This window comes from Entelurus aequoreus, linkage group LG16, assembly GCF_033978785.1.
Source record: "Entelurus aequoreus isolate RoL-2023_Sb linkage group LG16, RoL_Eaeq_v1.1, whole genome shotgun sequence".
In the NCBI taxonomy this organism is placed as follows: domain Eukaryota; kingdom Metazoa; phylum Chordata; class Actinopteri; order Syngnathiformes; family Syngnathidae; genus Entelurus; species Entelurus aequoreus.
The window spans coordinates 46,141,815-46,162,763 of NC_084746.1; the positions used below are offsets into that span (position 1 = coordinate 46,141,815).

The 20,949-nt window shown below is 39.8% G+C and overlaps 1 protein-coding gene across 4 annotated transcripts in view; it reads right to left on the bottom strand.

Moving 5' to 3' along the window:
• LOC133631084 (rho GTPase-activating protein 12-like) overlaps window positions 1-18,659 on the bottom strand; it is a 70,840-nt gene extending 52,181 nt beyond the window's left edge. For 2 of the 4 annotated variants that reach the window (XM_062023121.1, XM_062023120.1), the window contains exons 1-2: window positions 18,389-18,657; window positions 14,074-15,046 (exon numbers count right to left, since the gene is read on the bottom strand). In XM_062023121.1, the coding sequence (XP_061879105.1) occupies window positions 14,074-14,970 (897 nt within the window). In that variant the 5' untranslated portion in view covers window positions 14,971-15,046; window positions 18,389-18,657. Of the gene's footprint in view, window positions 1-14,073; window positions 15,047-18,388 lie in introns of all 4 variants that reach the window. The other 2 variants (XM_062023119.1, XM_062023122.1) reach the window with 2 other exon arrangements.
• Window positions 18,660-20,949: the final 2,290 nt, after the last annotated feature.

Genomic DNA, 20,949 nt, shown 5'->3' on the forward strand with positions numbered 1-20,949 from the left:
TGTGACTTACTTAAAACACTACCTTTATGCTTGAAAGTTTTACGATGGCCACATTTTGACCCTGAAACATCCATCCAGTCATCCATTTTTGACTGCTTGTCCCTTTAGGGGTCGTGGGGGTGCTGGAGCCTATCCCAGCTGCAAGTCAAGTCGCCACGTCATCGCAGGGCAAACACAGATTGACAGATCATTTATTTTTACATTATGTTTCTGTTTACTGTAGGGCTGCAACAACTAATCGATTAAATTGATTAAAATCAATTATAAAAATAGTTGGCGATTAATTTAGTCATCGATTCGTTGGATCTATGCTATGCGCAGAGCCGCATAGCATTTTTTTACTTTTTTTTTATAAACCTTAATTTATAAACGGCAACATTTACAAACAGCTGAGAAACAATAATCAAAATAAGTATGGTACCAGTATGCTGTTTTTTTCAATAAAATACTGGAAAGGACAGAAATGTAGTTTGTCTATTTTATCCGATTATTAATCGATAAATCGATGTAATAATCAACAGATTAATCGATTATCAAATTAGTTGTTAGTTGCAGCCCTAGTTTACTCCTTGGTTTTAATGTATCCTTTATAACTGAATTACTGTTTCCTATAAATTATATAAATGTTAGTATTAAACATATTTCTTTCACTGTTAAAAATTGTTAACCTGGTACATGTTCAACACGGAGTAGGTGTAGGAGTAAATACATCTCGCTTCTTCCTACACCTTTTCGGACATGTTGAACTATGCTAGTGTGAACATGTGGTGTACTTTAATGTAGAAGAGCCAAACTATTACATTATAAATGTGTCCTACGGTAGGGCTGGGCAATTAATCAAATGTTGATTTCGATTTCGATTATGACTTCTCACGATAATATAATAATTGAAAAAAAAAAACGATTTATGGGCTGCGCAACGGGCATGCAAATTCCGGAGCTTGTGACGGTGAAATGAATGAATGCAAACTGAGCACTGTTGCGAGTAAGGACAGGAGTCCAAGGAGAAGTGTCAATAGATGGAGCTAATTGTTTTAATGACGATCAGACTTCGTTTTTTCAGTTCCCTTTCAGTTTATTTCGAACATGCATACCAGACAATGTAATGCATCACAAATTTCAAGTTGTTTCATTATAGCACGTCCAAAAAGGCCATTTTTTAAATCAGCAATTGAGCAGTATTCCGTGGCTTCTTAGTGCAACAACACACAACACCCGAAATATGTCCCCTGAAAACCAACCGGAACTCTAACAAAAACTAAAGTTCCGTGGATGAATTATGGAAATCCACTATAGCACGTCTATTGGGATGTCTTCATGGTTGCTACTGATTTGACACAGCTAGCATGCCTATGAATAATCACTAAAATAAAAAAGTAAGGCGTTTCTGCGTTAACGTCACAGATTTGGCCAATAAAACAAAATCCGCTGTTACGCAGAATATCAGGGAATTTGACATAAATGTAAGTGAAATGCTGTCGTTGAGGAGAATGAACATTTGTTTGGGAAAATAATTTATCCGCTCATTTATCCGACACACTCAACCGCCCCGTCCTGAACCAATAATGTAGAGACGGCTCTTTGAAACAGCAACTAAACTAAGAAGCTTAAACTAGCAAGAACAATCTATACAACAACAACACTTCTCATCTGCTTTTGTTGTTGTGAACAACATTGATGTGATAACAATGTACAAACAGCAGTCGGAACTTGAAATCCTCGCTCCTTTCTTACAGCCTCAAATTGTCTCCCTATTCAGGCTGAGAACAACAGCACAACACACGTATTCCCTTCACAATAATAGCGCGGTGCGCCACATCCGGTCTGACTGCGCTAACAAAATAAAAACTATTTTTAAAGTACTTTACACAAGCATAATGTACTTAAAGCACTTCCTCATACAATTACAGATGTATTATGTTTTGACGTAAAATACTGGTCAAAATCGTCCAAAATGTATTGCACCAATAAATGAATTGCATTTAATTAAAAAATATTTTATTACATTTTATTTGACACAAAAATACACACTCTATGTTGGTAAAATAAGTATAAAAAGTAAAAAGCAGAATTAAAAACAATTAAAACAGAAAAAAATTATTTTATTGTATTTTTGTAATGCTTTTGTTATTCAAATGTATTGTTATTAATATTATTATTATTTTACTTGTTGTGGAATAGTTGTTACTAATTTATATAGCTTTTTAAAACTATGTTTAAAGTTGAATTTTGATGGTACAATAAATACAATTTTTTTTAAATTAATGAATAATCGTGTTATTAATCGTGATAACAATTTTAATCAAAATAATTGTGATGATTATTTTTACCATAATCGTCCAACCCTATCCTACGGAGTAAGGAACATTTTTCCAACAAATCAGAAGTATAGTTGAGCTTCTAAGAAGAGAGTGTGTTGGACCTTTAGGTTGCACTGCATTTCATTTCAAGCTCAACAGTTCCTGCTGCCCCAATGGAAAGCTTCCCATGACACCAACAAGCTACATGTCTGGATTGATTGACCTGCATCACTAATGCCGCTTACATCAGTCGACATTGTCGCCTGCGAGAGGCCCTCATTTTGACTTTGACCACAAGAGTCGTCAAAGCGGTCAAAAAAAAAAAAGAATCATGAAGCCGAGAGGCTATCCTACCGTGTGGCTGTCATCGGGGTACATGATGCTTGCTGTGTCTTGAAGTCTTGACCATGCAATGAGCCACAGTAACTCTGTCTGACTGACATCCTCTAAAAACAACACACACTCTTATTCATTTACACTACTCTTACATAAACACAGAGAGAAAGCGAGACAGAGAGAGAGAGATAGAGAAAGAGAGCGAGAGAGAGAGAGAATGAGAGCAAAACTGCTGACCTGTCCTCGTGTCATGCCATCATGCACTGACATAACAACATGCATACACACTAACACAAACACACTAAGACGCACGCACAAACACGCAATACACACACGCACACACGCACGCGCGCACGCACATCCAATTTAAACTCTAGTAGGGATTAAAAGCTCTATAAAGTGAAGAACTGTGCATGTAACCCCCCTCCACACACACACACACGCACACACACACACACATGAACACACACGCACAAACACACACACACACATTCCCGTAGTTCTTTGTGTTTAATCAAAGAAACAGCGCACAGCAAGGGTTTACGCGGGATGATCCACCATAATCACAACACAGAATATCTATTATTTTGAGCTTTGCCGGCTTCTTTAAAAAGGATGCCTTGCTGTTTGTACAAACATGCCTGAAATGGTGCATATTCACATGATGACTGCAATCATGTTTTTATTCTACGAGCCAATACAGTGAGCGGCACCTTAATTTGTATTCGTAATCCATTTCAAAAGGTCTGACAAAGACCGAACCGTACAAAAACAGAATCAATATACGATAGATTTAGTCCTTGTCACGGGTATCACTGCTCTCCCCTCTCCCCTCAGGCAGGAGACTACGCTCCATCCAGACCCACACCTCCCGCCACCTGAACAGTTTTTTCCCCTCGGCCATCAGGCAAATTAACAATAACTCCTAACAGTAGCTCCTTGAATTCCTTCTAAGTCTATAACAAGATCTGATAGCTCAGTTACAGCTCTTTTTATTACCAAATATGTGTTATATGTGTTTTATGTCGCACGTTTGCACCAAGAAAAATTCCTAGTTTGTGAACCCGTTCTCAAACAATGGCAATAAAACTATTCTGATTCTGATTCTGATTCTAAAGTTATGGTACTAACCTTACACCAAAGTAATGTCTGATCACTGCTTTTTATATTTTGGACCCATTGTCAACAAATTGTTAATAACAAATGCTTTAGCAGCCGTAACAATAATGCTGCTACACCCATGACTCTCTCCGGCCTACTGTCCTTGTTACCAAATATGTAGGCTCTATTGACAGCCTCACTAACAACGCCTAAAAAGGCCCCTAAGAGACGTACCCCTTGCTTTATGAAAGAAACCAGAGCTCTTAAAGGCCTACTGAAATGAATTTTTTTTATTTAAACGGGGATAGCAGATCTATTCTATGTGTCATACTTGATCATTTCGCGATATTGCCATATTTTTGCTGAAAGGATTTAGTATAGAACAACGACGATAAAGATTGCAACTTTTGGTATCTGATAAAAAAAAGGCTTGCACCTACCGGAAGTAGCGTGACGTAGTCAGTTGAACATATACGCAAAGTTCCCTATTGTTTACAATGATGGCCGCATGAAGTGAGAGAGATTCGGACCGAGAAAGCGACAATTTCCCCATTAATTTGAGCGAGGATGAAAGATTTGTGGATGAGTAAAGTGCAAGTGAAGGACTAGTGGGGAGTTGAAGCTATTCAGATAGGGAAGATGCTGTGAGAGCCGAGGGTGACCTGATATTCAGCTGGGAATGACTACAACAGTAAATAAACACAAGACATATATATACTCTATTAGCCACAACACAACCAGGCTTATATTTAATATGCCACAAATTAATCCTGCATAAAAACACCTGCGTGTTTGTTATGCTAGCTCCTAGCTCCTCTGCTAGCTCCTAGCTCCATAGAACACGCCAATACAATTCAAACACCTGATCAACACACACAATCACTCAGCCCAAAAGACAGTTTACCTAACCCAAGGTTCATAAAGCTTATATATTTTTAAAAAGTTACGTACGTGACGCGCACATACGGTCAAGTTATCGAATGTTTAGCAGCCAAGGCTGCATACTCACGGTACCTGATATTCAGCTGGGAATGACTACAACAGTAAATAAACACAAGACATATATATACTCTATTAGCCACAACACAACCAGGCTTATATTTAATATGCCACAAATTAATCCTGCATAATAACACCTGCGTGTTTGTTATGCTAGCTCCTAGCTCCTCTGCTAGCTCCTAGCTCCATAGAACACGCCAATACAATTCAAACACCTGATCAACACACACAATCACTCAGCCCAAAAGACCGTTCACCTAACCCAAGGTTCATAAAGCTTATATATTTTTAAAAAGTTACGTACGTGACGCGCACTTACGGTACGGTACGTGTTATGCTAGCTCCTAGCTCCTCTGCTAGCTCCTAGCTCCATAGAACACGCCAATACAATTCAAACACATGATCAACACACACAATCACTCAGCCCAAAAGACCGTTCACCTAACCCAAGGTTCATAAAGCTTATATATTTTAAAAAAGTTACGTACATACGCAAAAAAAAGCCAAAGCTGCATACTCACAGTAGCACGTCTGCGTCTTTGTCATCCAAATCAAAGTAATCCTGGTAAGAGTCTGTGTTGTCCCAGTTCTCTACAGGCGTCTGTGTATCCAAATCAAAAGTCCTCCTGGTTAGAGTCTCTGTTATCCGAGTTCTTCCATCTTGACTGCATCTTTCGGGAATGTAAACAAAGAAGCGCCGGCTGTGTACTGTTGTGGCTGACTACGTTCGAAAAATACGTCCATTTCGCACCGACAACTTTCTTCTTTGCTTGCTTGGCTTCCTTCTCCATAATGCAATGAACATGATTGAAACAGATTCACGAACACAGATGTCCAGAATACTGTGGAATTATGAAATGAAAACAGAGCTTTTTCCTATCGGCTTCAATGTGGAAGGCATACCCGTGTTCGCCGGGCTACGTCACGCGCATACGTCATCCGCAGAGGCGTTTCGAACCGGAAGTTTAGCGGCAAATTTAAAATGTCACTTTATAAGTTAACCCGGCCGTATTGGCATGTGTTATAATGTTAAGATTTCATCATTGATATATAAACTATCAGACTGCGTGGTCGGTAGTAGTGGGTTTCAGTAGGCCTTTAAACAATCATGTAGAAAGGACAAACGCAAATGGAGTGCGACTAAGCAAGGTTTAATAACCTATAAAGACGCTCTTACCTTAGCTAAAACTAATTATTACTTTAATGTTATTCGTCTCAATAAAAATGATCCTAAACACTGTAGCATCGCTGACCTAACCAGGGTCTTCTCCCAGTAGCTCCACTTGCTCGGCTGATGACTTTATGCAATTCTTTACTAAAAAATGTTGCTCATTAGAAAGGAGATGAAAGACACCACATCCCAGCTCCAACTGGATCCCATTAACATACATATGTGACGGATATACAAAAACCGGAGCCAAAATTGTGGCCACTTTTTGTCAAAAAACGAAACATACGAAAAGTGGGGTGAACAAAAAGCAAGGTACAACAATACTAGATGTAGAACAAAAAGGTGGGAATCTTGGGCCACTTCAGCATTTAATTACGATTCAGTGGCTAGGATTTGATTATAAATCAATTTACTGTATACAACTTGAATTATTATATTGTAGGGCTGCAGGAACCGACATCAAGGTTTTAATTAGTGCGATAACAAAATCGGAACAGGCAGTTTTCTTTCTCTGCCGTCACAGCATTTGAGTGACAGACATGTATGTATACATTTTGTGAGCCTTTTTAAAGAAACACATATACTATATATAGGGCTGGGCAATATATCGATATACTCGATATATCGCGGGTTTGTCTCTGTGCGATATAGAAAATGACTATATCGTGATATTCGAGTATACGTGCTTTTACCTGCGGGCATTACACTGCATGCGTTTCTCACTCTTTCTTGTCTCTCCTTCTCGCAGAGACTTAAAACAAGCGCACCTTCTTACACACGTCACGTGAGCAACGTCACACGCTCCCACGGAGCAGAGAGGTAGCGACATGGTAACAATAGCTGTGATGCTAACGGTGCGTTGCGAGTGTAATACGAGAGAGAGAAGGTGCGAATCTGGTAACAAATGAAGGAAGAATGAATTCCCAAGAAAAACAGCACGGGGTCCATCGTCTGGTGGTGGTTTGGCCTCAAGCGGGAAGGTGTTGAACAATTATGCGGCAAAAGCGTTGCTACAAAAAGTAGCACCACTGCTAATGTAGCATCATTTGAAAAGTCACCCGCTAGAGAATGAAGAGTGCTTGAAACTCCATATGTCAACATCTCCGTTCGGTGCCACACCAACAAAATGCCGAAGCAACTATTTCCACACCAACACCGTATGAAAAAAATAGTCAACAACAAAAGGAGATAACGTCCGCAGGACCCTACCACATAGCGAAGGACATACACTATTTGATTTCCTATTAGGCAGCTCATTTTTATTTGACACTTATTGAAATATCTTGTGTGACATCATGTACAAAAGTGCACTTTATTTGTTTTAAACTATTGTAGTGGCGTTCTGTACAAAAAGTGCACTTATAGCTTGTTTTAAAATGTCTCCGACAATCTTGCACTTTCTGTTTTGGAAATGACATGAATGTTTGTGCCACTGCTTAATAACTGTTTAATAAATACAGTTTTGGTAAATTGGCTTAGTTGTGATTTCCCTCTCTGCATGAAAATTTAAAATAAGTATATATTAATGAAGTATGAACAACAATGTTTTAATGTAGACACATAGAATCATCATACTGCTGTGATTATATGCATAAAGTGTTCATTCAAGGCTAATGCAAAATATCGAGATATATATCGTGTATCGTGACATGGCCTAAAAATATTGAGATATTAATAAAAGGCCATATCGCCCAGCCCTACATGTATGTATACATTTTGTGAGCCTTTTTAAAGAAACAAATATACTATATACTGTATATATACACATATAACAAATATAGAAATGTACTCATATTTGCAAATTACTCGATGATGTCATAACCACGCCCCTGGCCACGCCCGCTACAGGTATCTTGGCTGTCTAGGAGAAACCCTGTACTTTATTTAACATCATTATTTAGACGTTTGTCCATCGATCCGTGAATCGTCCAGATTCTAATTAGGATAATTGATCATTTTTGCATACAATTCAACACTTGGTTGTTTGTTTGCAACCAGTCAAGCAACTACAAGCTGAAAAGAAACAAAATAAGAATACAAATATATATTTCTAAATAAGCCTATTGGGGCGGGCTAACATAATTCCTTAGACTAACACACATAGCATAGCAATGCTGATCACCTGACACAAGTACACAATGACAAACTTGTGCATTTCCCCCAGCAATGCTTAGCAATAAACAACATATCATGCACGGGACTACAGAAGCTTGACTGCATGACAGCAACATCAAAGTACGACTATCCACACATTGAGCGTGCATGTGACTTTAAAACAGCCACTCAACTTTTTTAATTCCTTCCACAATTTATCATGTGGTACAAGACACAGCGTCGCTATATGTCTTCATATATTTCTCCTCATTTTGGGTCAAAAATCGATCAAGCCGTTCAATACTAGCCTCAGAGTAGAACACATCTTTTGAGTCACAGTCACAGCTCAAGCCGACCCGAGGGTCCAGAACCCTGGGGACAGCCGACCTGAGGGTCCAGAACCCGGGGGACACCTGCCGGTCCCGACACAGGAACGACAACATAAAACTATGATATAAGTGTTAGCAGACACTATGTAAATGTAGGCTCATTTATTATTTCGCAAAGTTTCATTTACAACATTTCAGAGCTCGCATCTTTCCTTTTTCCTGTCAAGACCTTACTACATGATGAGCTATTTTTCGCAGCACTGAGTCGCATCAGTAAAAGTAGACTTGGACGGATGGGACCAGAGGTGAGAGAAGAGCAGATGAATTTTTATGAAGAAAAACAAGCAGAGACAGTGAAGGAGTGTGCCAGCTGCTTTGATTACATGTCATGGTGTGTGAGCATGTGCATGCAAGTGTGTGTTGCAGGCTGAGATTCTGTGAGAACTAAAGCGCCTTCAGGGCTGCTTCATAATGTCAGCAATGAGCAGACATCTTGACAGAGCATTTTTCTTTCCCCCAATAAACGATGGCACACCTGAAAGGAGATGTCAGTGAGTTTCGACTCCTTAAAGAACAAATAACAACAAACTCTACAAAACGATTCAACACGAATACTGATGTATTCCAGACCAGCCTACTGTGGGGGTACAGGAGGAGGGTAGACATGTTTAGAGACTCAGGCCATGTCTACACTCAGGCGGTTTAACCCCTTAAACTAATAATTATTTAGCCTAAGCCCCGTTTCAGCCACACTAAACCATCGTTTAAGGTCCCCCTCCTGGAACAAATTTTTACACGGGTAAGTCAGCCGTGTATTTCTTGAATCTCCGGCACTTAGCTTTGTATGGACTCATTGATCATTTACAAAGTGAGTTCGGAGAGGACCGCGCCCACACAGGAAGTGACGCCAGAAAGTCAGGCTATGATTAAGATCAGACAAGTTGTGTGAATGCTAAAACACTCAACAAAAATATAGAGGCTTTTATTTGTGCTCCCATTTTTCATGAGCCGAAACATTTTCTACGTACACCAAAGGCCGACTTCTCTAAAATGTTGTTGACAAATCTGTCTGAATTTGTGTCACACGGGGTATACCCATAAAGACATTTTAAATTTGAAGAGATGTTTTTTCTGTTACAGACCTCCCACATAAAGTTAAACAATCAGGCATCAAACAGTTTTGATAGTTATTTGTGTAGTGTGCTGCATTAACATCAACACTGCCCACCATACACATAACCATTCTGTCACAGCACCCATCCAGACTCTTGTCTGCAAAGCCTATAAGCTCGTGGGAACAAATTACAAAATGGAAGAGGAAGAACCAAAGCAACATCCAGAAAAACAGACGATATCGAAAAGAGGCGGGAATGATGGTTGTTTTCAGACTATTTTTTCAACCCATTTCAACCGTTCTACTGTCAAAACATTCCTCTTAGTCAGGACAAAAAACTAAGTTGTTTTAAGAACTTCAAAAATTCCTGGTTATCCCGAAATTCCGTCATTCCATTTCTCAATGAAAAAGACAGGAATAAACCCAAAATAAAAATAAGGGAGATGACGTAAACACTGACTTTATCATCTAGTAGTAGCTCTGATGGCTTTTAGGTTCTTGACTGTCTACTTTTCATAGTCACAATTCACAGAGAGAGGTTCAATACTTGGGCCTGGGGGATATGGCCTAAAAATAAAATCCCTAAATTTTTCACAAATAAATTAAATTCTCGATTTTTTCCGATTCCCCCCCCCCTACTTTTTAAATAAACCATTGAATACAAATTACAGAAATTATTCAATATACGTTTTTCTTTCATTTAATTAAAAACTAGTAGTGTGAAATGACACTGCACACACGGCATCTTACTCTTAGCAATCTGATTTGTATATTGTTCTTTTTAGACCTGATAAATTGTACTTTCTATGGAATAATTTTCAAATCATTAAATTTAAGAGCTTACCTTGGAAAGCAATGCTTCTGCTTGAATAGAATACTTTTGTTAACAGAAATGTAGCATTGCGTGCAAATAAACAATCTCCAACATTGAGATCAATAAAGTGTAAACTTCTGTCTTCAATAACATACTTCTGGAGTATTATACATTGTATCCAAATAAATATTTAAGTAAAACATTGAGAGGACTATAGTTTGTTTTAGTAAGTAGATAAAGTAAATGTGTGCAGAGCAACTGCTTTAGTGATCGCTCTACACATTGTGCTTCTTTCTCATCATACATGGCATCTTCATTCATACCTTGTGTGAATCCTTCCACCATAGTAAAGTGATTTCTAACCCGAAGTCTGTTTGTTGTTGCATCTTGTTCGCCTCGTAAAGAGTTGTATTTCCTGCACTCGGCTGGGGGCTTCGGTTTCAGATACTGTAATAAGTTAGTTGTGCTGATGCCTTTTTGAAACAAACTTTGTACCGTGCAGTCATTTGTTCCACACCTGTTGCCACAAAACCAAAGTACTGACAACACTTTTCTTTTCTTTGGAGCAAACGTCTTGCTCTCATTAGCGTTAGCCATGTTTTGCTATGTGAGCCGCTAAGGAAGTAACAGGACGGCGCAAGCTACGGAAGCTCCTGAGGGGCAATAAGTATGCCAGAGCAAGAAGAGAACATCTATAATTTTTTAAACCGTCTGCAACAAAAAACTAGAATATATCTATACAATCAATATAATCGCCCAGGCCTACTTTGGATTGTTGGCTCCAACCCGTTTTTGACCCGTTAACGCGACAAATTTACTCTTAACACACCCCAGACCACACGTCAATCTTATATTATAATCTTATATGACTTTAAATTAGGGATCACTAACTGATGGACCGAGGTCCGAAACCAGGACCCTTAAGCCGACCTGGACCTATAGCTAATTAATTATTGATTACGATTAGGGCTGGACGATATGCACAAAAAAGTACCGTATTTTTCAGACTATAAGTCGCAGTTTTTTTCATAGTTTGGCCGGGGGTGCGACTTATACTCAGGAGCGACTTATGTGTGAAATTATTAACACATTACCGTAAAATATCAAATAATATTATTTAGCTCATTTACGTAAGAGACTAGACGTATAAGATTTCATGGGATTTAGCGATTAGGAGTGACAGATTGTTTGGTAAACGTATAGCATGTTCTATATGTTATAGTTATTTGAATGACTCTTACCATAATATGTTACGTTAACATACCAGGCACGTTCTCAGTTGGTTATTTATGCGCCATATAACGTACACTTATTCAGTCTGTTGTTCACTACTCTTTATTTATTTTAAATTGCCTTACAAATGTCTATTATTGGTGTTGGGTTTTATCAAATAAATTTCCCCCAAAAATGCGACTTATACTCCAGTGCGACTCATATATGTTTTTTTCCTTCTTTATTATGCATTTTCGGCCGGTGCGACTTATACTCCGGAGCGACTTATACGGTATATCTCGATATATTTTCACTTAAACTCGATATTCGATATGTATCTCGATATATTTTCCGGTGAAAGTATACATATAAAGATTTTAATTTTGGAGCGAGATTCACTGAAATTGAACTGAATGACAACTGTACTGTAAACAGTCAGTGGCACTTTTATTAACCCACTTAGTCGAGATGGGTATTAACAGCACAGAAAATAGACAGTTTAAGTAGCACAGAATTACATAACATAAATAAAATACAAAAATATTCTTTCTACATAAAATAAATAACATAGCTGTGCAAATAATACAAAATGTATAAAACTCAGATAAAAAAATAATTTTGCAGGCAGGCACTTTTTAATTCCCAGTCCCGGTTCTGGTCAGCGCCAAGTAAGTGACTTGACTTAATTGTGCGGCTATGATCTTCCTCACTTCGGCGTACATTTGTGGCAGCATTTCACGTGCGAAATATGCCCGGCTTTGCAACTCGAGAACAGTTTTGATTTGGGCTTACAAGGCAAACAACTCAAATTAATGTTTTATCCAGACGCATACATTTGTCCAAATGTAGCCAAGTAGACGCATTGTGGGTTTCCTGGACGTCGTCTACATCGCTAAAAGAAAAATCTAAAGAAGAGAATCCCTCTGCCATCTTCCACTAGTTTTTTAAATTTATAAATCGCCCACTTGAATATTCCCTCTTCTCTTCTACGACTCTCTCCTCGTCATTTGGGATGTGCACGTCTGTTGTGATTCCCGTTCCTGGTTCGATGACCCGCCCTATCTTGCCTCTGATTGCCTGTCCGTAATGTTTTGCTCTAATCTTAACCAATCGTGACTCATCATAGTAAACAACCAACCGATCATGGATGTTCTTATACGTGCAAGCGCGTCTTGGAAGGAGGAAGGGAAGGGGTTTAGTAGCCCATTGAGTGTCGAGAGTGGGTGGGAAGCAGGGGAGAACAAGGAACACAACAAATAAGCGGTGTTTGGTCATTTTAACGTGAAATAAATTATATCGATATTACGATATTTTCTTAATTCATATCTTGTTTAAAAATATATCGATATATCTTACAAGCTCGATATATCGCCTAGTCCTAATTACGTCTTCACAAACCACTTCTTTTTGACCGGCGCCACTATTATAGACTTTTCGATACTGGTTCAATGGATCAGGAAATACACTGACCAAATCGCATGCAAGTGAAACCATCCCACACAATACTGCTCATCCAATCAAATGTGTGCATTCCAAGCGGTAAACATGGCAACTCGAAATGCAGAGAATGACAAAAGAGAAGCAAAGCGAGTAAAAAGGAAGTTTGAGTGATATCCACTAGAATAAGAAGTGATAGAAAGGGTGGGGAGGACGACAGAGACGAGTGAGAGGCCCAGACCATAGCCGCGGTGGACGAGTAGAGAAAAGGGAAAGCGAGCGACAGGTCGAAACAACAGATTAATAAATACACATGGTGCTCCATAAGAAGAGGAACGTGGACAGCAATAATAATGCTTTCAACCCAAAATGCATAATGTATGTTAATTATTTCCTTTAAAAGCACAAAACTAATGTGTCTCATGTTCAGAAATGGTGGCTCTATCAAAACATGGCAATGTGATCATGACACAAACCACAAAGTTTGTGTTTTTTGGGACGGGGGAGGGGGCTTCCTGGACCGTCACGTCAGGAAATGTTTTGTATCTGGACCTACTTGAATATTAGTTGACGACCCCTGCTTTAGATAAATTGTTGTTTGTTTTTGTTTTTTTTTGGTTGAAAGGGAGAAAGGGAGAAAATCAGGACAAAAACAGTCCGATTGTCTCTATGGGTACGTATCGCTTTATTCAGCACTTCTCCTTTCCGAGATCATCCATCCACCTTAAAGGTGTGGCGTATCAAGATGATGATTAAACAGCATGATGTGCAGTTTTATCACACAGCAGAGGGACAAGCGGTAGAAGAAGGATGGATGGACAAGTCACATAAACCTGCAGGTTGCAGCAAAACATGTTTGCCTACTTTGGCCTTTTAATTGCTGTTTACATGGTATTTCACATCCTATACTATATTTCTAAGGAAGGAAGGAAGTCTATTGTGACGAGAGTGCAATGGTTCCCAGACAAAATTTAAACGGTAATAAAAATGCACATGTCCACCTTGAAATGACCTTTCCTGTGTGTGACGCTAAGATTAGAAGACTAGTGTTTACACAGGGGAGTGAAACAATGTTTTGTGCATTATTATAATATTCTGAAGTCAAACCAGGTCACCTTCTAAACGCTGGCTTTAAAAGTAAACGTATGAAGTTGTTAAAAGCTTACCTGCAGTTGTTCAGTAGAACTGCTGCTGAGTTCTTCTCCAGACTCCGAGTCATTGGTACGACGTTCCTCTCCCGCCGAGTCGCAGTGAGGGCTGTCCACGTCCAGCGGGGCTCGGACCAGGTCTGGAGATCTGGCGCGGGTGCGGGGTGGAGTGTTACCACCCTGGATAAGTGGATGGCCACCAGGCAGGACAAGGATTCCCGCTAGGGCTCGTTCGGGCGCTGTGGGGGTGCTTGGGGCTTGCTGGTGGTGGTTACTGTCCCGCCGCTGGATGGGTGGGGTGGATGGCATGAACGAGGCAGAATGAGTAGAAGGTGAGCGTCCAGGTTTGGAATGAGTAGAAGGTGAGCGTCCAGGGTTAGAATGAGTAGAAGGTGAGCGTCCAGGGTTAGAATGAGTAGAAGGTGAGCGTCCAGGTTTGGAATGAGTAGACGGTGAGCGTCCAGGGTTGGAATGAGTAGACGGTGAGTGTCCAGGGTTGGAATGAGTAGACGGTGAGCGTCCAGGTTTGGAATGAGTAGAAGGTGACCACGCAGGGATGGCCTCTGGCATGTTCAGGTTCTCTGTGGAGGAGTTTTGGATATCCAGATCCAAGTTGGTTGGTTTGACCCGGACAGTGCTCTGAGGGGGGGTGTTGCCGGTGGAAACGGGGTGATGTGGGAGCTGTTTGGGAGGAGGCATGAGGGCCTTGCGGACCTCCCTAACATATTGAGCGGGCACATAAATTGCTTTAGTCCCCTCCTCTCTACGCACTTTCCACCAGTCTTCATTGGTCTTCTCCACTAGCATGAAGCATTCGCCCTGGTGGATGGAGATAGTGCGATCCTTGGACGTGTACTCATAGTCGTACTCCACCTCGATGTACACCTGGCCTGGGGCGATGGGCAGCTCGGCCATGACGCCTCTTGCCGTCCACCAGCTAGTTAATTAGCACTGGAGGAGGACCTTTGTTGGCATTGCCTCCACAGTGAAGCTAACGAGAGACAAAAACAAAGCAACAATGTGTTGAATTAGCTCAAGAATAATATAAAAACGATGCTTAACATGGAAGTTAATATGGACATTTATGCAACATAGAAAAGTTGCACACGTGTCTGTCCTGGCTACTCAGTACAACATAGCCAAAGTGTTTTGTCTTAAAGTGAAGTAATGAAGGTTAACTTTTTGCACATACAACTGACAGTTAAGACGGTTTAAAAAAGTGACTTAAAACATTGCCTCTACAGTTAATAAAAGGTCCTATAATTGTTAGTTCTACCCTGGAGCTGATTATTGCTATTTACATTCTTGCCTATGAAAATAAAAACAGATTTAAAGGTCAAGCAGCATCCATGGAGCTCCCACTGTATAACGTGGCCGTGTTGTTAAGTCATCAGAATGCTTCTTCCTCTGTCTTACACAACAACAACAACAACAACAATAATACATGGTATAAACACAAAGAGCCACTGTTTCCAAAGCCTAATACGGCCATAACCCAATAAGAGGAAGCCAATGAGGAGGCACAATGTAAGGACGAGTAAATCCTCTTCAAGGGCTGTGTGGTCTCCATGTGAGATTAGAGTGGAGGAGGGAAAGATGCAAATGCTGCAATAAGTGAGATTTATTCAAATATATCCTCCCCCTCAACATATGGACAAGTCACTGCAAAGTAAGATTCATGGAATCCCTCACATACTTTCATGCTGAAATCACAACCACACACACACACACACACACACACTGTAGTGCACTTTGCACAGCAGTGACACAATGAACACTGGAATGTAAAGGGTTGCTCATATACGTCCTGAACATTCAACACAAACGTGCACTAACTAGAGTACAAAAGTTTGGACACACCTTCTCATTCAATACGTTTTCTTTATTTTCATGACTATTTACATTGTAGATTGTCACTGAAGGCATCAAAACTATGAATGAACACATGTAGAGTACTTAACAAAAAAAGGTGAAATAACTGAAAACATGTTTTATACTCTAGTTTCTTCAAAATAGCCACCCTTTGCTCTGATTACTTTTTCGCACACTCTTGAATTCTCTCAATGAGCTTCAAGAGGTAGTCACTTGAAATGGTATTCACTTTACAGGTGTCATAGTTTTGATGCCTTCAGTGACAATCTACAATGTAAATAGTCATGAAAATAAAGAAACACATTGAAATGAGAAGGTGTGTCCAAACTTTTGGTCTGTTCCGTACATCAGGCTGTGTTGGTGCAAATTAATTACAGGATGCATTTAAGTTTTTAAAATGTAATTTGACACCTTCCCACCTGCACATGACTGAATTTTACCCTGCCTTATTCACTGCTTAAATAATCCTGTACCTGCCCCATGTACAAGGATTGTCCGGAAATGTGACAGGTCCTTTATTGACCTTAAATATGACAAGTCTCAATTTTGCATTTTGGAAAGAGTTCTTGATTGAAGCAGAAGTTAAAACCCTTTTTTTTAACCGACATCTTTTCTGTCACTGGGTGAACTTGAAATGTTATTAATTGTCAAGACTTGGAACTGCTGGGTCTGAATTGTTCAATGATGGTCTATGGATTGGTTGAGGAACTTTCTGGACACTTAAATTATACCTTATCTGGAATATTAAAAAGAGAAATCCCCCAGTCATAACATAAAACCAAATCTGAGCTACAAAAAACCTTTAAACATGACAAAAGGAGAAGGTAAAGAAATAACTTCATTATAACATGTTTAAAAACAGGACAAATGTGATCTTAGGGAACAATTACATTTAAAACATTCGTCCAGGGTGTACCATGTCTTACGCCGGAGTGCAGCTGGGCTAGACTCCAGCACCCCGAGAGGGACAAGCAGTAGAAAATTGGTGGACGGATGGATGCATAGGCACTGATCTACATTTTTGCCAGTGGGTGCTCAGACGGGCGGTAAATCTGACACTACTTTTCTGAGCATGCGCGGTTTTTGCTTGGTGGTGAGAAAGAATTTGCCATCAATCCCACGTGGGTGCTCGGCATTGTGGGTGCTTCGGGGCCCGAGCACCCACGGGATCTGCGCCTATGGATGTAGCCTATACTGTACGCACGCACAACACTAAAACCTTGTAGCGTGGGTGGAATTCCAATAATTAATTCAACAATGTAATGTATGGGCAGTGAGTGATGCCTGCGTGCATGCGCAGAATGTGGGGCAGGGCGGAATTTACCAAATAAAGGATGAACAACTACAAGAGACCTTCTCCGCTTTATTGATTTCATTTAAAATACAAGCGTACACAACATGGTGTCAGAATTTGCCGAACTCGTCTCCGGGATGCAAACACATGCTGCAGACAATCAAATGAAGATTTTCTCGAAGGTTTGAGCAAAGTTTGAAAAGAAATAAATTAATTAAAAAAAGGAAATATGTGAAATGTGAATGATAATATATGTTAATTGAGTCAGTCAGAGAGAGTTTTTGAGTTAAAACAATTTTACCTAATGCATACCAGTGTTTATGTGTTTTATGTGGGGCAAACAATTGGATAAAGGGGGAGATGTAATGTATGGGCAGTGGGCGATGCCTGTGCGCATGCGCGGGATGTGGGGCAGGGCGGAAGTTACCAAATAAAGGACGAACAACTACAAGCGACCTTCTCCGCTTTATTGATTTCATTAAAGTACAAGCGTATACAACAAACATGAGTCAGTTTAAGAAACGCAAAAAAAATAAAAACTGAAAATTAAATAAATAACTTCTGCTTCTTCCTATACTCCTTTTCGGACATGATTGAATGTGTAGCTGTAAACATACAATGTATTTCAAGGTATCTTTGCTGGACATGTAACTATCACTAGTATTATTAAATGTCTCGTTACATATTAATTACATTGCTTTCCTTGATTAAACACATTCTCCACAGAAGCGCAGGTGTACCTAATGAAGTGACCGGCAAGTGTATTAGTTTTAATGAATGGTTTTGTTGAATAAAGTTTTAAACTAATTCGTTATATTTACGTTCTGGTATTATTCTAGTTGTATAGTCAGGTGAATAAAAAACAAGTTAGTCTGAGAGCGTCAATAAAATAGTTTGTTAGTGTATCGCTATTTCTGTATGGATCGACTTCACACTTCCTGAAGGACTCCTTTGTTTTTTTTTCCGCCACATGGATAACTTTAGTACTTTATTACGTCCGTACAAGTGTGCTTCAAATCACATCCGGGTATTTGACTAATAATATCAAACTAAACTTTATTGTTGCTAATACGACGTAAAAAATAATGTGTGGGAAGCTAGCTAAGTTAGTTAGCATGGACGCTAAATGTATCATAGCGTCGAATGTGTCCTGTCAAAACTGCTCACCTTAAGCCTCGCTTTCCCGGTAATTCTCCCGAAAGTCCGGCGATAAAAGGCACTTGTTGGTCGCCGGAGGAAGTTTTAAAATCCAGTGAAGTTTGCGAAGGACAGTGTGTAGACGGATTGACTCGGAGCAGCCGCTTCCTGTCTGCCGGTGGGATCCCGAGTAGACTTCGCTCCTGTCCGGAACACTTCGGAAACGTACCTTTCCCGAGCAAAGATCGTCTACGCAGGAACGCACACACTGAAGCCTTTTTCGGGATTTCTCGCTCGTCGACGCCAGTTTCACGCACAACTACTGCGACCGTTCAGCAAATTAAAGTTTGAATCTCATTTTCATCTTGGAATTTGAAACCTACCCCAACTGATTCGTTCGTAATGCCTTTGGATGCGTCGTAAGTATTTTGGAGATCGTAGCGGCAATACTTTGGGCGCTTCAGGGGTTTTCAATGTAAACAAAGATTGCGCCCCCGAGCCTTTAAGACGCTGAACTACAACAACATTGCAATCAAGCTCATCAATTTAAATGTACTACAGTCAATATATGAATATACATTTATGATTTACTATTAACCACTGGGCCACACGTACAGTATATACAGCCGTATAGTTCTGGGCTGATTCCTCACTTTTTTTTATCATGAGTGATGCCCCACGATGAGATCTTATATGGAGCCCCAGTCCGAGGTGGATTAGCAGTCATGTTTAGCCTCTTCCATTCTCTAACATTTGCTGCAACAGTTGATCTATTCTCACCAAGCTGCTTCCCAATTGTCTCATAGCCTTTTCCAGCTTTGTGGAGCTCTACAATTTTGTCTCTGGTCTCTTTTGACAGCTCTTTGGTCTTGCCCATGGTAGCAGTTGGACCTTGACTGACTGTGGGTTGCACAGGTGACTTTAATGACCTCAAAGGGGTGGTGGGTGGGTGATTAGTTGTGGGGTTAATTTAAGGTGGACTTTTTTTTAAGGTAGACTGACAGCTCTTTGAGAGTCATAATTCTTGCTGATTCTCATGTGTGCAAATACTTATGAACCCCAGTAACATACAAATTAAACATAAAAAAAATCATACAATGTGATTTCCGGATTTTTCTTTTTAGGTTATGTCTCTAACAGCGGAAATACATCTATGATGAAAAATTGCAGGGTGTGCAAATACTTGTGGACCTCACTGTACCTTAAAAACCTTAATTACCGAAGAAGCACAGAGGTCAATGTATTTATTCATAATTATTTAATCACACATACATTTTTACATCATGCAGTCAATCCAAAACTGTGATCTCTTTCAACAATCCAGTCTCCGTCCATGTCAGAGCTAGTTATTTGTGCCCCAATTAGCCAGGAATGATCCAGTACCTTTGTCCACTCATGGATCCCCCTCAAATAAAACACCTGCCCTTTAAAATGTGACCAACTATTACACAGTAATAAAACAGTGGCAAACACCGTATTTTCTTTAATTTAGAACAAATGCAAAATTAGGAGCCACAGATATTATGTTTTACTTTTTAACTATGTTTCCATTTGATATCCAGTTGTAGTGGGAGGTCAAAGAAAAGATCAACATTTTGAGGTCCGTGCTTCAAAGATTTTTTACTATTCTAGACTATTATGAAGCTTACAGGGAATAAACCACCTTGGATGACATCCAGACACTGTCCTGTCTCAGACTTAGGGGGCGTGAGTACAGCCTGCATCTCAGCGAAGCAACACTTTTTAGTCAAAAACATATGGAGTGCATCTATTTAGTGAGCAAGTGCTGTTAACCCAAATGTCTTTCTTCAAGCTAGATGAATATATTTCATGTTGACATGTCAGGCCGATTCCTATTTTGCACTGCTGTTGTATAAGTCTGGTGAAAATCTTTTAGTGCAGTGTTTTTTCCTTAAATAACAAGCTCATGTTTTATCTGTGCATAAATATTATAATTATGAAAGAGGGTGTGGTCACCCGTGATCTGATATACAGTGTATTTTACAGTATATATTGCACTTGTACATGGTGTTAGCGTTCTCATGCAGGGTTACAATCACAAATATGGTCTGAGCCAATGCACTGGGGCTTTACTAGGTACAAAAAAACTAAATGTGTTGGTTTAAAAAAAGGGGGGACAGAATAACGTAAACAAAGAACCATAATTATAAAGTCCTACACTGCTGATTTGTTAAATATAAACACTTCCTCAGGCAACAACAGATTGTTGTGCAATTCTTAACCCTGCTTTTCTGACTTGCTGATCAGCAACAAAGTGTTTGGATCCTGGACAAGAGTCCCCCTCCGAGCGCAATTTATCAATCTAGAAGTACGGAAAGCGATACAGTACATCAAGCCCAGTAAAAACTCAACCCAAAGGGGCATATAGACACAGACGCCACATTTATTAATGAGGGTAGGGACGCGGCAAATAATGAACCTTGAAGTTGATTTTGGATCAAGAACATTTTCCACCCACCTGGGACAGGACAAGTGCGGCATGTTGGTGAGTACAACCCAAGTCTACGACTGTATTTGCAGATATAAATAGCGTCCACCAGTGAGAGGCAAAAAGAGCACAAGTAGCATCA